This window comes from Clupea harengus, chromosome 24, assembly GCF_900700415.2.
Source record: "Clupea harengus chromosome 24, Ch_v2.0.2, whole genome shotgun sequence".
Lineage (NCBI taxonomy): Eukaryota > Metazoa > Chordata > Actinopteri > Clupeiformes > Clupeidae > Clupea > Clupea harengus.
The window spans coordinates 10,987,445-11,003,856 of NC_045175.1; the positions used below are offsets into that span (position 1 = coordinate 10,987,445).

At 41.9% G+C, this 16,412-nt stretch overlaps 1 protein-coding gene and 1 long non-coding RNA gene across 5 annotated transcripts; one reads left to right on the forward strand and one right to left on the reverse strand.

The window, feature by feature from the left end:
• Positions 1 to 677: 677 nt before the first annotated feature.
• Positions 678 to 6,000, reverse strand: LOC122128806. Its single transcript, XR_006151623.1, has 2 exons — positions 5,886 to 6,000; positions 678 to 936 (listed from the first exon to the last, which is right to left on the reverse strand). It is a non-coding gene; the product is annotated as an uncharacterized LOC122128806 (long non-coding RNA).
• Positions 3,010 to 13,819, forward strand: LOC105909356 (NACHT, LRR and PYD domains-containing protein 12-like). 4 transcript variants are annotated; one of them, XM_042703585.1, is made up of 9 exons: positions 3,010 to 3,072; positions 8,020 to 8,570; positions 8,696 to 8,751; positions 9,009 to 10,806; positions 11,496 to 11,666; positions 11,867 to 12,037; positions 12,157 to 12,330; positions 12,638 to 12,811; positions 13,108 to 13,819. In XM_042703585.1, the coding sequence occupies exons 2-9, from the start codon at positions 8,044 to 8,046 to the stop codon at positions 13,115 to 13,117; spliced, it is 3,081 nt and encodes a 1,026-aa protein (XP_042559519.1). In that variant the 5' UTR covers positions 3,010 to 3,072; positions 8,020 to 8,043; the 3' UTR covers positions 13,118 to 13,819. The 4 variants fall into 4 exon arrangements, with proteins under 4 accessions (XP_042559519.1, XP_042559518.1, XP_042559517.1 ...); XM_042703584.1 differs by lacking the exon at positions 3,010 to 3,072 and adding an exon at positions 3,509 to 3,639; XM_042703583.1 differs by lacking the exon at positions 3,010 to 3,072 and adding an exon at positions 3,518 to 3,578.
• Positions 13,820 to 16,412: the final 2,593 nt, after the last annotated feature.

A 16,412-nucleotide genomic window follows, 5' to 3' on the forward strand; every position in this document is an offset into this window, starting at 1 on the left:
ATCCATAAAATAATCATCTTTGATCACTGTCGCATTAAACTAGCTACACTTTGACATCCACATGTTCGAAACATTTTAGAAAACAGTGTCTGCTTTGCCTACGAACCTTCCGCGTTGGCTGCATTGTCTATAGTTACGCCCCTGGCGCACATGCACATTTTCTAACACAGCAGAGGTACACTCGATTAAAGCCATTAGCAAATGAACAAAATACACCTTTTTCAACCACAAATAAGAGATACATAACAGTAGACTTCACGCAGAGGCTCTGGCTTAGGGGCCCCTTGAGCTCATGGGCCCCTGAGCTCATGGGCCCCTGGGCGTGGGCCCGGTAGGCCCGTTCGTTAATCCATCCCTGCACCCCAGTGTCCAGCTAACATTAAAACAGAATAATACTCATCCCCAAGATACCAGGGACAGAATAGAACCAAACATAATTTAATTTGACAATTGTACAGCTGCTTATTTTCAGCACTGAGTGGGTTGTGTCAGTTGACTGGTGATATTATTGTATCTGTTAACGTTACCATCCCCACAACACTTACTACACCCTTGCGATTGAGGCAATATCTTCGTATGCTGGGTTGTTTCCACAACATGTGACATGGAATGACAACAATCACCATTTGCTTGAGATGACATCATCTGCTAAATGAATAAATGAAAAAAAAAATTACTTTTCTTTTCTCTTTCTTTTCTTTTCTCTGAGTAGGAGGGATAAATAAGGTGTGTCCCTCCACTCCCCCTCGCTCTGCAGTCACTGCGGTTGATCCCCCTGGGATGGGGACATGTAGTGGCTACTGATAGTATATAAATAGATAGTATATAAATAAACGTACCCTGCCTTGCCTTAAGGAGGTCTGCAAACACATGTTGCGAACAGGCTGCAGATTACAGCAGCCACTGATGTGTCCCTGTCCAATCTCACCTTGAAGTCTGAGAGAAAAGAACGAGCTTCACTTAAGAGAGACAAAAGCTGCCAACAAGTAAACAAAGAGATCTTGAGGCTGTATCTGTGAATGGAGTACTATTGTGGAAGAGACCGGGTGTAGTAGATAGATAAAAGACTCACATTTCACAAACATCCTTCAATAAAAACACATATACAAATGAATGTGGACACACATGCAACATAAACATGAAACAAACAAAACTAAATTGAAGATAATAAAGAGGGGAAGAAATACCAAATCAGTTTCATCTTCCTTGATTCTATAGAAGTTCTCTTCACAATGGAGAGAGATAAGTGAGGATGAAAGAGCTACATATTCACAACGGGAGGGAACAGTTGTTTTGCCTTGATACTAGGGACGAGTCCAACGAGGCGAACGTTAATGTTGGGGTTGCAAAGTGATTGAATGTACGGCGTGCCTGTGGCCAACAACAGCAGAAAATAAACTACCAGTTCAGTGATAACCGTTGTGATAATTTCTGATAGCAGAGAACGCTACAAGAAGTTAGATTTTTATTTTCCAAATGTACTTGGATTCTGGCAAAGGTAATGCAATTGGTAACGTTGTATTCTATTATAGATCAGTTGTTTATCCAGGGATCCTTCGAATTCTAAGTAGTGATCCTAATAGGCTACTAATTCTAAGACTGAGTCCTTGGTACAGAGAATTTTCAAGGATGCCGTTGCAGTATCCTCTGCGTTCTTAAAGGAAACCAAAACCTATGCGCACGTTCCAGAGCCTTAAAGGCGAGATGCACACCTAAAGTTCACAAAACCCAACAAAACTATTCAACTATTTAGATTTACCAGAGCAACCCAAACAAACACATCTCAGGCATGTTTCATTTAGGAAGAATATACATTTTATGACTTGGAATTAGCTTTGCGTCAGATGTAGATCGATAGTATAGGTTCTAAGTCGTCTACTGACACCATGGGTATGCATACCCTTAATGAAAGCTTTACAGTATCAAATAAGAGGTTAAATCTGTTGGGACACTTTGAAGTCCGTGCAACTTCGGTTTGCGTAAACAAGAGGGTGTGGCGTGAGATTTTCCCGCCTAAAAAGCCTTTATTGTTTGTATCGTTTCCCTCCTCTGCCTCTTTTGCAACTGTCACACTACAGAGGTATGCCCCCGTTTTGAAATATTGCTTAGCATACTTGTAATATGTAAGCAGCATGGTAGAAACTGTTCCATGTTGGTTTATATGCTGATTTACTGTGGCACTGGATGGTGCAGACTGGACTGTCTGCATAATTGTGCATTATGGCGTTATGCATTATGGCGTGTTTTGTTTCTTTTGGTTTTCCAGTATTTTTCCAATGCTGCAGCCTGTTGGCAGTGCTGGGATGAAGCTAGCTTGACCATCGTCTGTTAGTTAGTGAAGTTTTGTTTAACACAGTGGATATCGTGTATAGCAAGCAAATCGGATGTAATATGCTACTGTTTACCTGCTTTATTTGGCAGGGGCTGTGACGCCACTTGCTCCTTGGGACTTGTTTTAATTGTGAAATCAGGTATACCACGAATTTAATGTTTTAATTCTTTGTTTTTAGTATTTAAAATATTTAACTAACTAACTACGGACGGTCGCGATTTTGGCGGGTATGACAGCCGCACCTTGCTGTGCGCGCTATTTTTCTTCAGAGGAGGGGTTCCCCATGCCGTTATTTCTTGTTTTCATGTCTTTCTTCAAAGGCAGAGCAATAAATGCAACAAGATCCAAGACTGGTTGTGCCTAACCTAACTATTTTTCTCTCAATGCACATGCAACGCAGTCAGTGTGGATAAGACCTTCTCTAAAGTCCGTCTCCACCGTCTGTACTGTGGGTCCGATCTCCGATCAATTTGTTCTAATATTTACATTCCTCATCTGTTTCAAAGTCACTTCTGTGCGTTTTGGTAGGCTACACCACTAGTACACAAGTGTTGATTAGGTCGGTTTAGTCCATGATAGCAGGTTGAATCATGCACAAAAAGCGTCCCGCCTCTAAATGCGGACATTTTATTGTAGGACCATACAGATACACGCGTCACATTTCCGTCTGTTTAGGTGACAGTTTGAAACTTCTTATGTGTAAGGTGGTCAAACTTGTTGACATTCAATCGCTTTTCACGGTGAGTCGCCAATATATTTGTTTTGAGAGCACCATGGTTACAGTGTCCACATAGAAAAGTTCGCTTTTGTTATAAGTCCTGTTTGGTTATATGGTCTGTTTAGTCCAGAGCCCGTTTCACATTGCCTGCGTTGCGTGAGCCTGGCAGCTGCGTTAGCTGTTGATTTTCCTTTCGGTGTTCATGTTAACTGCCTGCGAGAGACGCCTTCCGAGCAGCGAGTCATACAGAGTTTCGGCGTGGTGCCTATTGCTCACTGGTGAAAAAGCGGTTGTCCCCCAAAAATAGACAGTAAAAAGGTGTTTTGATAGTCACACTATCTGCGTCAGACGGGCCTAAAGCGTCCTGCCTCTGAATGCAGAATTTTCATTTTAGGACCATACATATTCACGGTAGCCCGTGCGTCACGTGTATCTGTTTACATGTCAGTGTGGAACTAACTTCGTATCGTGTACGGAAGAGCATGATCAAGCTTGTTGAAACGTGTTGATATTCCATCGCTTTTCACGGTGAGCCGCCAATATCTTTCTTTTGAGGAGAACACCGTGGTTACAGTGTCCACGTAGAAAGGTTCGCGTTTGTTGTATGGCTTTTAAAGAACTGAAAGTAAATAGGATAGCGAGCAGCCAGACGAGAGTGACGCACTTTCAAGGCTGTAGCAGATTGTCTAACCTTTCTAAAAAATGAATCTTCAGTCATTTAATAAAGTACAACTTTTGTTTGTCGTTTCCTTGACATGGACTAACACCCTAGGTCATAAGGCTAACTGCTGGATCAGATTATGAATTGCCTAAAAATGCGATGCATCCGTTTGTTTACAAATATAAAAAGGCTGATGGGTGGACCATGCTGAATATGGCGGACAACAACAAGAAAGCCTGTCGGCTATTCTATTATTTAATTTATATCACAGTTTAAACATAGTTAACTATTTCTAATTGTGTTGCTGTTGCATTTATTTATTTATCTCTACTGTTAAAGTCAACGCCCACTGAGGGCGTATGACGTAGGCTGCAGATATTCTTAAAGGGAAATGCCGTTTTGTGTGAGGTGGACAAATACATTTTATTTAGCATCCATCATTGCCCAGACTGAAATTAGTTAGTAATTTAACTTAAATGTACTTACTTTCTACGGAATCTCTAAGAACATTTAATGGAGAGCCCATTTCAACTTGCATGTTTTTGGAGTTTTATATGGAGTTTTTACCATCTCATACGTCCAACTGTTTTAATAATCCGTAAAAAGTAGATGAACCTGTTGATCAGAGAAGCAAACAAACAAATCTGAACAGACCAAGGAGAACAACAAGGTATGGGGAGAGAAAGGAAACAAAATATAAGGGGACAAAATCATTTGGAAAGTATAGTTAAGTTTATTTAATTTCTTATAAAAAAAAAGGTTTAAGTGTAATTTGTCTCTATCTTTATACTGTTTTTTTTCCCTATTGTAGGAGTTAGGTAACATGTTATCGGTAAAACTATGTACTGTCTACTGCCTTCCCGTGTGTGGGCAGGGAGGGTATTGTTCTTTGACTTTCCACGTGTTTGTGTGTACTTGGCAAGAAGGTTAATCTGAGTAGAGTTTTTAAGATGCCGTTATTATATGGCTACGTATCTTTAATTGAAGTAGTGTGTACATTGTCTTTGAAAACAGTCATAACACTACAGTGCATCATATATTTTTTAAATCTTAAACTTCTTAACTCGTTAATCACCCTTGTGAAACCATACCTTTATGAGCTGTGCCCCTTTGCTGTGTAAACAGGCTTTAGTGCGCACATTGTCTTTGAACTTGAACTACAGTGTATGACATTTTTTAATTTTTTATCTTAAACTGCTTGTTAGTCACCCTTATAAAACCATACAGTCAGGGGCGTATCTAGCCCTATTTTGGGCTGTTTGGTCGTGAGTGAGTGAGTCTCGCGAGCGTGCAGACAGACGGTGATAACGTCTAGTAAACAGACTTGCAGCGACAGTCCGACCAAAGCTGGTGAAAGCTGCCATAATCAGCTGCTGGATATAAAGGTATAGCACATGACGTTTAAAATAGTAAAAGAAACGAAATGGTTAAATCATCACGAGTTAATTACAGATGTCGTGGCTCTCTTTTATTATGCCAGTTCATTGATCCTGTGCGTATGCTACCCTAATCAGTAGCTCCACCACCTATAACTAGCTAGTGAACTCTAGCCTACAATGTTAACCTACTCACTTGAGCTGCAAATCCCTACCATGCTACAGTATAATTAGCACCTATCTCAGCAGATGTCTTCAATAAGTTTATTGTTGTGCCATATTTTAAATCTGAATTTGTTAATTTATCTTCCTAAAACCCACTAGAGGACACTATTTCAAAAGGATATTTTCAAAGATTTCTCATGGGGGAGTATGCCCCCAGACCCCCCTAGTTTTGCTGGGACACAGGAAAAAGAATAGGTTTTATCTAGGGGCTTAGCCCCCCCAAACGTGGGAACCTAGATTCGCCCCTGCATACAGTTTTGAGCTGGGCCCCTATGCTGCATACAAAGACCACCATGGGCTAGTCCTATATTGTATGAAATACTTAAAATAGAATAGTATTCACTATTAACATGACCTCCTTGTTGAGACTGCAGTGTCTACTATACAGTACATGGGCCTGTGGACCTGATTTATACTGCAAAAATAATGTAAAATAAAATGTCTTAACGTTCAAAGATAAAACCAAACACCAACAGAGCAATGAGAACTACATTGTGAACATTACATAACTGACGACAGAGTTAACAAGCATGATCATCAAGATTAAACTTAATAAAAAAAAGCTGCATTTACCAGGGTGTATGCCACTGTGTAGCCCTTTACAAACAAGAACTGTTTAAGCCATTGTCGGTGTGTATCTTGTCTTTATGGGGGCTTCGGGAAGCATAAAAGGTTTGGTGATTTTCCAACGGGCGTGCAGACAGTTATGACGTAAGTGAAAGCGAGACTGTCGGGCTTTCCGAGAAGTCAGGTGACTTCCAACGTCCAACGGCTTGCTCCTATATAAGACACCCTAAACGGGGGCAGGTTTCGCACTGACTGAATGTTGTGAGTTCTAGAATACGTTCAAAGGTTTCCTCCGTATGAGACAACCTAAACGGGGCTGGAGGTTTCGCACTGACTGAATGTTCTACTGCGTTCTCCGTGTCGTTTGTTGCTGTATTAAAGACGTAAGTTAACGCGAACAAACCGTGTAATTAACCTACAGCAGGGGTAGCCTACTCAATTAGAAACCCAAAAGGTCCACTCGCCAAATTTCCATTCAGTCAGGGGTCCGGAACAGTGACGGTCAAAATCCAAAAACAAAAGGTGATGTGGCCTTATTTGTGTGAAAGGTGAAACTTTTTTGTGCTTTACATTTGGGCATAAAAGGTGTGAAGGCCAGGCGGAAGCACTGATGTAAGTGTTCATTAGTGAGTGTGCTCCTGTATTTGTTTTTCACCATATTCATGGTTGAAAAGACAGTATGTTGAGGTATGCACGCTCTTGTTGTGTGGCTGATCTAACTATTATACTGCATGTTGCTTGGTATGATTGCAGATGGTTTATTTTTCTGCCCCTTACCTCAGAGTTCTGTGGATATTTTTGTTCGAAGTGTGCATGCTTTGTTTCATAGTGACGTTTCACGTTACCACTTTTGACAAGGGCAACCGTCTCGTTGCAGATTGAAAAACATCGGTTTTGTGCTCCCCACAGGCAGCACAAATGCACACTTGTCAGTCCACTCTGTTTTAAATTAGCGATTTTTGGAATCAACTTTTCGTTTTTTGTCGGGTTTAAAGCACGCCATGATTTTCGTTTGTTGAGAAAAAGATACCGTTCACAAATCTATCTGTCCGCGTTGTTGCCATTGACCCACAGTGCTCGCGGCCAACATTGAGTGAGTGAGTGAGTGAGTGAGTTGTCATAGTGATGTTGTTATTACAGCTCCTGATTGGACCTCTGGATTGGACACGGAAGATAGAAACCACAAAAAAACATATAGCGCGAAATCACGCACCAATGAAAACTCGCTTGGATCATGATTACATTAGAATGTTGATTTTGGCTTCGGTCCAAATTTGATTGCGTCTGGGTCCGGATACGGACCGCGGTCCGCCTATTGAGTACCCCTGACCTACAGGCTTTAGATCTATATGGCCATGGGGTAGCTAACTTCTATCGTGGAAAAAGAGAGAATATATTAAAGTCTTCTGTGATTGTGTATCGCCACTTTGTATGTCAGAGGTATAGTTTGAAGCATGTCAATGTTTTCGTTGACAGTAACAATACCGTTATGCGCCTTTGCTGCCTGCAAAGACAACAGGCTTTCCCTTTATTTTTGAGTGTACATGGCAAGCAAGTGTATATGAGTTTTTAAGCTGCTGTTATTATGACTATGTAAGTTTAATTGAAGTAGTGCGCACCGTGTCTTTGAACTTGAAAAACAGTCATAACACTACAGTATGATATTTTTTTCTAATCTTAAACTGCTTTTTTAACTATTTCATCACCCTAGTAAAACAATACAGTTATGAGGTGGGACGCTTTGCTGCATACAAAGACCAGCTTGTCCTTTCCTTTCTTCATGCACTGCTCAACGAGGAACCCAGAGTAGGACCTGTGCCTTGCTCTTCATTGGTTGGCCTTCCCCCTTAAATAGTTTCAGTGTTCATTGTTAAAGAAATGAATGTATATATTGAATGTATATCAGCACACTTATATAAATGACATGTGCAGTGTTTTCACCATCCAGGCCTTCAGTAGGCATGACTACTCAAACGGAAGGAATGTAGCAAATCAATAAATAAAAAGAGCAATAATGGGGACATTAATCCTTTCCTACCTTTGTCGAAGACTTTGGCCAAAACATTTGAAAAAAATTGTCTGCAATATCAATAAATAAGATATAACTCACAGATGTTCATGTTTTAATCTGTGTTCACAGATGTAAGCGGCCATTCTGTCTAAAATGAGTTCAAGCACAGACCGAGATGAGAAAAAGGTCGAAGGTCAGGGACTCAGAGCGGCGTCACCTGTGCCAAGCTGTGTGTCCATGAAGAGTGACCGGTCTATGTTGGAGCCGCCCTGGCTCAGCGGTGAAAGACCAGCGTCACCTGTGCCAAGCTGTGTGTCCATGAAGAGTGACCGGTCTATGTTGGAGCCGCCCTGGGTGAGCGGTGAAAGACCAGTGTCTCAAGCACCCAGTGGTCTGTCCATGAAGAGTGACAGGTCTATGTTGGAGCCGCCCTGGCTCAGCGGTGAAAGACCAGTGTCTCAAGCACCCAGTGGTCTGTCCATGAAGAGTGACCGGTCTATGTTGGAGCCGCCCTGGGTGAGCGGTGAAAGACCAGTGTCTCCAGCTCCCAGTGGTCTGTCCATGAAGAGTGACCGGTCTATGTTGGAGCCACCGTGGGTGAGCGGTGAAAGACCAGTGTCTCCAGCTCCCAGTGGTCTGTCGTCCCATCTGAGCGATGAACCGGTCAACATTAATCCAAGGTGCCCTTTTTTTAAGGTTTTAAAACTAATGTTATGAATTGAAAACTTTTTTTAAATAATGCACATACAAAGAAATAAGTCCTATGTGAAATGTAACTGTTTGTATTTGGTATGATATTTTTTAGAAAACGGGTACACAGACCAGAAACTCCAGAAACCATGAAGAGATCTACTTTATCAGGTACACATTATTTTATAGCCATATCGGCTGTACAGCTTCAACGATTTGGAGCTACAGTAGTGAATATATTATCTATCAACTCATGTTTTCTTAGGAAGAACATTTTTACGGGATAGTTCTGTCTAAAATGTATTTTTGTAAAACAACTGCTGATCTTAATTTAGGAATTGTAATTATCTCAAGTAGTACATTTTCTTTCTTTAAAATGATACCTCAGAAACAAAAACGGTAACATTTTGTGCATTAATACCCATCAGATGATCCCACTCTGCAAGAGGTTATAACACAACATAAGGCCCGTCTGAAGAAGCAGTTAGAAAATGTGCATGAATGCCTGTTGAGTCCAGCAACCCAGAAACCTCACAAGAGCATTTACACAGAGCTGTACGTCACAGAGGGAGACAGTGGGGGGGTGAACGAAGAACATGAAGTCTGTCAGGTAGACTCTGCATCTGGAAAACAAGGCATTGAAGATATGCCTATTAACTGCAGTGAGATCTTCAAGTCCTTAACTGGACAGGAGAAGGACGTCAGAACTGTGCTTACTAAAGGTGTGGCTTGCATTGGAAAAACGGTCTTTGTTCAGAAGTTCATTATTGATTGGGCAGAGGGGAATGCCAACGAAGACATAGACTTTGTGTTTCTGCTTCCTTTCCGTTTGCTGAATAGGATCAAAGACTCTCAGAACAGTCTCCATCAACTCCTTCTTCACTTATATCCTGAGTTAGAAAAGTTGACGACAAGTGTTATATTCCAAGACTGTCAGCTTTTGTTCATCTGTTTTGCTTTGGACGAGAGCAGCCTCCCATTAAATTTCCCACAGAACCAGAAACTGTGTGATGTTACAGAGACGTCCACGGTGGACACCCTTATAACGAGCCTCGTTCAGGGCTCCCTGCTTCCATCTGCTCGCATCTGGATAACCTCACGCCCAGTGGCAAGCAATCAAATCCCTCCAGAGTACATTAGCAAGGTTACAGAAGTAAGAGGGTTCACAGACTCTCAGAGGGAAGACTACTTCAGGAAGAGAATCAGTGATGAGGGCCTAGCCAACAGAATAATTTCACAAATTAAGACATCCAGAAGTCTCCACATTATGTGTCACTTGCCAGTCTTCTGTTGGATTGCAGCCACTGTACTTCAGCAGATACTGAAGGAGGGAACCAGTGAGCAAACCCCAACGACTCTGACTGAGATGTTCATTCACTTCCTGCTCATCCAGACAACCAGAAGGAATCGGAAATACCAAGCCAGTGGTGGCGAAGAAAGCCAAAATCCCTTGGAATCACAACCAGAGGTCATAATGAAGTTGTCTGAACTTGCCTTCAGGCATCTTGAAATGGGAAGCTATATGTTCTCGGAGGAAGAGGTGAGCGCATGTGGCATTGACATAGCTGATGCCTTGGTGTACTCTGGGTTTTGCACTGAAGCCTTCAAAGGAGAATCTGCCCCTTTTGAGAAAATGTACACTTTTGTGCACGTGACCGTCCAGGAGTTCCTCGCCGCCCTATACGTGTTCTTATCTTATGTCAACAAGAACGAGGAGGCGCTGAAGCCGTTTCTCAAAGGGAAGTCCTCGCCAAAAGATACATCACTGGATGAGTTGCTGAAGATTGCAGTGAACAGAGCTTTGGAGAGCAAGAGTGGGCACCTCGATCTGTTTGTCCGCTTTCTACATGGCATTTCCCTGGAGTCCAACCAAAGGCTCCTAGAAGGTCTTCTGCCGCGATCAGAGTACAAACCTGAGAGTGTAAAGAAAGCAATTCGAAATCTGAAGGAGATAAAGAGGCCAAACATCTCCCCAGATCGATGGATCAACCTCCTCCACTGCCTGGTGGAAATGCACGATTCGTCTGTGCACGAAGACGTCAGTGATTTTCTGAAGACGGAGGCAGTTCCTGGGAGAAGGCTCAGACTGGCACACTGTTCGGCCTTGGCCAACATGCTTCTGGTGGCAGACAAGCCTGTGGAGGAGTTGGACTTAAAGAAGTACAAGACATCGGACGAGGGTCGGAGAAGACTGGTCCCAGCTGTGCGGAACTGCAGGAAAGCTCTGTGAGTTCCTAAATAAAATCACATACCATCCAAGACCATTATTGAAGGGTGCTAATCCTCACTACATTTTTATGTAGATTTATGTCACTACAAATTGTAGTAACTCGGTTCCAGTTGGAGAGCACAGTGCAACATTTCTCAGTGCAACATTTCAAGTTTATTGATATGGGTAAAGGTCATGGAATGGGGATTTAATTTGAAAAAGCAAAGCGTAGTCATATGCATTGTAAACTCTCATTTGACATTTGGGGGTAAACCTGGAAGACAAACTAGTATAGGCAGAGTGCCACAGATTGAGTTTGTCCTGATTTAGAATTTTTAGAAAACTGTGTCTACATTATGCAGGAGATGCAGTAAAACTCTTACTCTTGCCCTATGGATGCATGTGGAAACAATGTGAACACAAAATGATCGCATTGATCAATCGCTCAATGATCAATTGCTCAACGGCATTGCAGAAAGGCTCTGTGAGTTCCTAGATAAACCCACATACCATACCACATACCAAGACCATTGTTGAGGGGTGCTCATCCTCAAACAATTTTGATGTAGATATTTGTCACTGTTTGGCACTGTATGGCACTGTCCTGCCCTATAGATGCATGTGGTAGGCTCTGCCAAAGTGGAACACAAAATGATCAGTCTTATTGATCAATCGCTCAATGATCAATCACATGTGCTCTTGACAGGCTTGCTGACTGTAAGCTGACAGAGAAGTGTTTTGAGGTGGTGGCGTCGGCTCTCAGTTCAGCCCACTCCATTCTGACAGAGATAGACCTCAGTCACAATGACCTGCAGAAGTCCGAGGAGAGACTGCTTCGAGGGCTCCTAAGTCAACACTGCAAGCTGGAGTCACTGAGGTCTGTTTGTCTGTGTGTTCGTCTGTGTGTTTGTTAGAGAGGTGAAGTAAGAGGTGAAATAAACATATCCAATTAAATTCACAGGGGTTGCTATGGAAGCGTAATTATACTCCTAACATGTACATTCTGAATTGATTTGTCAGCATCTTATTGTTCTTGTTTTGTTTGTTTGTTTCTTTCTTTCTTTCTTTCCCTCGCAGACTTGCTTATTGCAAACTCTCAAATAAGTCTTGTGAGATTCTGGCCTCAGCTCTGCAGTCTGCAACCTCAGCCTTGAGAAAGCTGGACTTGAGTGGGATCAACCTGCAGGACTCAGTGACACATCTTTTCCGTGCCATCATGAGTCCAGATTCCAAACTCGAGAGTTTAAGGTTTGTGTCATGCTTGACCTTCCTGATTAAAAGAACTGAAAAAAAGAACTTCCTGAAGTATCTGCCTATTTCTATCCATCTTTCTCACTGTCTCTTAAAAGTATTTTAATGTCTTTCAGCCTTGCTGGCTGTAACCTCAAAGCAATATCCTGTGAAGCTTTGGCTTCAACCCTGCAAGCAGAACCCTCGGTCCTGAGAGAGCTGGACCTGAGCAGAAATCCTGTGCAAGACGTTGGAGTTGGACACCTCTCCTCCTGGCTGGGGAGTCCGAACTGCTCTCTGGAGACACTGAGGTGAGGAAAGAGACGCTTGCTGAGATGTACAGATCTTGGTTTCAGAAGCACAAACTCACATGGATAATGTTTGTGCACAGGTGTAACTGAAACTGACGGGGCATGATATGATATATTCCACTATGTCCTTATAGCGATATCCCATGGAAGATGCAGGAAGGTAGTAGTAGTGTGTTTCTAGGGCTGGGCATAGGTATAACTGATACTGATGCTATGGGATACGATAAACTATGTTACGCTATATCCTGACAGTGATATCATACAATATCATGTCATATATGTTACTGTATTTAATATCACTCTGTAGGTTGTCAGATTGTGACATCAACACGAAAGGCTGTGAGAGTCTGGCTTCTGCCCTGAGTGCAAACCCCTCCTGCCTGAGAGAGCTTGATCTGAGCTGCAATCAGCCAGGAGAGACAGGAGTCAAGATACTCTTGGAAATAAAGGCAGATCCAAACTCAGCACTGAAGATACTCAAGTAAGGGAGCAAATCCATAGATGTTTTCTGCTCGATTACAAATGAGGGCAGGACCCGAATATTCGACTATTTGGGTATTTGTTCATTGGGATTCGGATATTTCTTTTTTTCTAAATGTAGGCTATCAATAAAAACTGCTAAATAATTTTGTCAACACTTTATTGTACTATATTTATACTTTGCAGTGTTCAAATGTGGTAATATGTAGGCCTAGCATCTCAACTTTGGTACCTGACAAGATGGAGCAAAACTGATAGCCCTATTACAAATCATACAAATCATTGTCTTGTCTGCAGATGCTCCTGAGGTCACCGTTGCCACAACAACGATATCAAGCCCACTCCTTCACACAACAACAATATCAAGTGCACTCTCCCACACATCAACAATATCAAGCGCACTCTCCAACACATCACCTGTGTGTTGCTGTGCTTACCTGTGCATCTGTCCAGCCGTCTCCCTTTCTGCATCATCTGCTCCAGAAGATCCTTTAAACTGATGGACCATGAGTTCTCTCGGTGCAGCTTCCCTTTGACAGCAGAGTTTATTTCCCACCATATTTTGAGTAGACAGGGTTTGACTGAACAGGGCAAACGTTGTGAGAAGAGACTGCAGGTTATAGGTGCTGGTCTCAGTAGTGTGGGGTCAGATAGGGGTCAACAGATTGTACACAAAACCAGTTATCTTGGGTTGATGTGATGAAGATAGAGATATTCCTGGGACTGTTGAATTTGCTGTCCTGTGGTGAATATAAACTCTCACAGTACCAACATTGATCTCTAGGGGGGCACTAACCACCCCGGTGATGCTTGCTCGTCGGCCATGGGGGCTTCTGCTTGGGCTGGCCCATAGAAAGAAGATGAATATGGTGTAGTGGTTTTCAGTCTTTACCTTTTTTTAAGAGGGTAAGATTTTAAAAAGGCAGTAAAATAAAGAATTGAGGGGTGGCTGTAGCCCCTAATAATTCCCCACTTTGAGTAGTGTGTCACTACGTAACTGAACGTCAGTTAAAAAAACAACAGCAATATTGTAATTTATTACCTTCAATGAATAGAGACAAGACCAATCAGAGTCTGTTAACAGGGAAATAGATATTGGTTGAGAGGTCTCTCAGTTCTTCAGTTGATGTGATTGCTCTGCCAAACCACAAACATCCACCCTGATCAGAGAAAGGAAAGCAAGGTGTGTAAATGAGTCTATATGAGATCCAGATTCCTTTGCATTGCAGTGTAGCCAGCTGAATCATTAGCAATGATTGCTCATTGTGCCTCCTGTGGTTAGCAACACCAAACTAGGCTAGTCTTGTTTCTTTGTGTAAGATAGCCAAAGTTTCATATTTTATAACCGCATTATTTGTGTAGTAGGCCTATAGCTAGGGACACATCTGACCCTATGCAATGTGTATGCTATGTATATAATGTAAAAAAAGCAAGGTGTGTAAAGCTATGTGAGGCCCAGGTCACGTGATCTGAGCAGAGCATACAGCTAACGTACATTGCAGTGTAGCCAGCTGAACCGTCAGCAATGATTGCTTAGTTGCAATGTATAGCCTATGTATATATTGTTCATAGCTGTAGGTGTTTTTTATCGGCTAAAATTTCTGCATGCCTCAGTGATGTTTCAGTTTTGGATGAGGGATCGACAACTTCAGTTCATTCTATCAAAAACTGCATTTGGTGTTTGATCCGCCAAAGAGGACACATGTAACTCCTCTGCTGGTCACCCTCAACTGGCTCCCTGTAGCTGCGTTGCTGCCTGTTTTAAATGTAAATTTGTATTTTAAGTTGATACTTTTGTGGTTTGTAATGTCTTCTAAGTTGCTTTGGACAAAAATGCCTGCTAAATACCTTAACCATAACCACAATGTAATGTATAATATGTAATGCTAAATACAACCACCAATGCAGAGCCAGGAAAGCAAGTGTGTAAATCTTTTTTTTTTAAGATTTATTTTGGGTCTTTTTTATGCGAGGCGGAGAAAAGGTGGGGAGAGGACTGGGAAATGACATCAGGCCAGACTTGAACCTGTGTCCCCGCGGGCAATGAAGCCCGTAAATGGGGGGGACTTATCGGCTTGCCCCACCGTGCCCCCAAGGTGTGTAAATCTATATAAGGCCCAGGTCACGTGATCTGAGCAGAGCATGCAGCTAACGTACTTTGCATTGCAGTGTAGCCAGCTGAACCGTTAGCAATGATTGTTGCAATGTATATACTATGTACTGTATGTATATATTGTTAGTAACTGTGGGTGTTTTTATCAGCTCAAATTTCTGCCTCAGTGATGTTTTAATTTGGATGAGGGATCAACATCTTCAGCTCAGTCTTTCAAAAACTGCATTTGGATTTTGATCAGCCAAAGAGGACACATGCAACTCTTCTGATAAGGACACATCTGACACTATGCAATGTATATTCTAGGTTTGGATGAGGGAAACTCACACATCAAAAACTGCATTTGGTCTTTGATTGGCCAAAGAGGACACATGCAAGTCCTCTGTTGTTCACCCTCAACTGGCTCCCTGTAGCTGTGTTGCTGCCTGTTTTAAATGTATAGTATTTTAAATACTTTACCTACACTTATTATACTGATGTTTTTTTTGTGGTATAAACATAACGTTTGCTAAGTCGCTTTGGACAAAAGCGCCTCCTTAATACCATAACCATAACCACAATGTAATGTATATTATGTAATGTGTAGGTATGTAATGCTACATATAAATTTATATAATTATATTATTATATACTGTAAAATCTTGTATCTTCTGACCACAATCACTTTTCTTTCCATTTGAGGCCGGTCATTGCCAGGCAACAGTGGCTGTCCTCATCCCTTACAGAGCTGCATCACATTCAGAATCACTTGCAACACTCTGCATCTGGTATTGTCGCTTGTGCTTTTTCATCCATCCGTGTGATATTATATTTTTATAAGTACATTATATTTTTTCAGCATACAAACATCTATATTTTTTATGTGTTTTCAACTCTGTAATCATGTGAAATAAACACATTAATGATTCATTCTTTTGTGCTGTGAATTTTTTTTATGTGATTTTTTTTTATCTTAATATCAGGCTATACCATTATTTATTTATATATATTGTGTGTGTGTGTGTGTTAATGTGCATGCGTACATTTCTGTGTGTGAGATTTTTTTTTTCTGTGTTAAATAATAGCTGATTTATCCACTGATGCGTATCAGTGTAATAGTAGCCAGCAGGTACAGAGCTGTGCCGTGAGAACCTCACGCCTCAACACGCTAAGAGACGAGCTAGCGACAGACGCTAGCACCCATGGGTTTAGCCTCCTCGCTAGCACACCCTGCCTCCCACGCCCGAGGCTGCGACTTTTGCCCAAAGCGACGTACAAGGGAGAGAACAGTCAAGCAACGAGCAATAGAAACCTGGTGTAACAATAAATACTACTTTACATAAGAAATAGAAAAATAAATAGAAAAGAAAAAGAAGTGCAGGTTAAGCGCTAGTCGCAACCAGACACAATGCAGGTGACATCAGCGTAGATGGCATAGTCCGATGTCAAGCTGGACAAACAGTAGTTATAACCATTCCTGTAATGCAGAGACCGATGTGCAGAGATGTGT

Coding starts and splice junctions, on each gene's coding strand:
- LOC105909356 (XM_042703585.1), top strand. CDS start 8,044: ATGAGTTCAAGCACAGACCGAGATGAGAAAAAGGTCGAAGGTCAGGGA. Junction 8,752..9,008: donor GAAGAGATCTACTTTATCAG/GTACACATTATT, acceptor AATACCCATCAG/ATGATCCCACTCTGCAAGAG. Junction 12,038..12,156: donor TCCAAACTCGAGAGTTTAAG/GTTTGTGTCATG, acceptor AATGTCTTTCAG/CCTTGCTGGCTGTAACCTCA.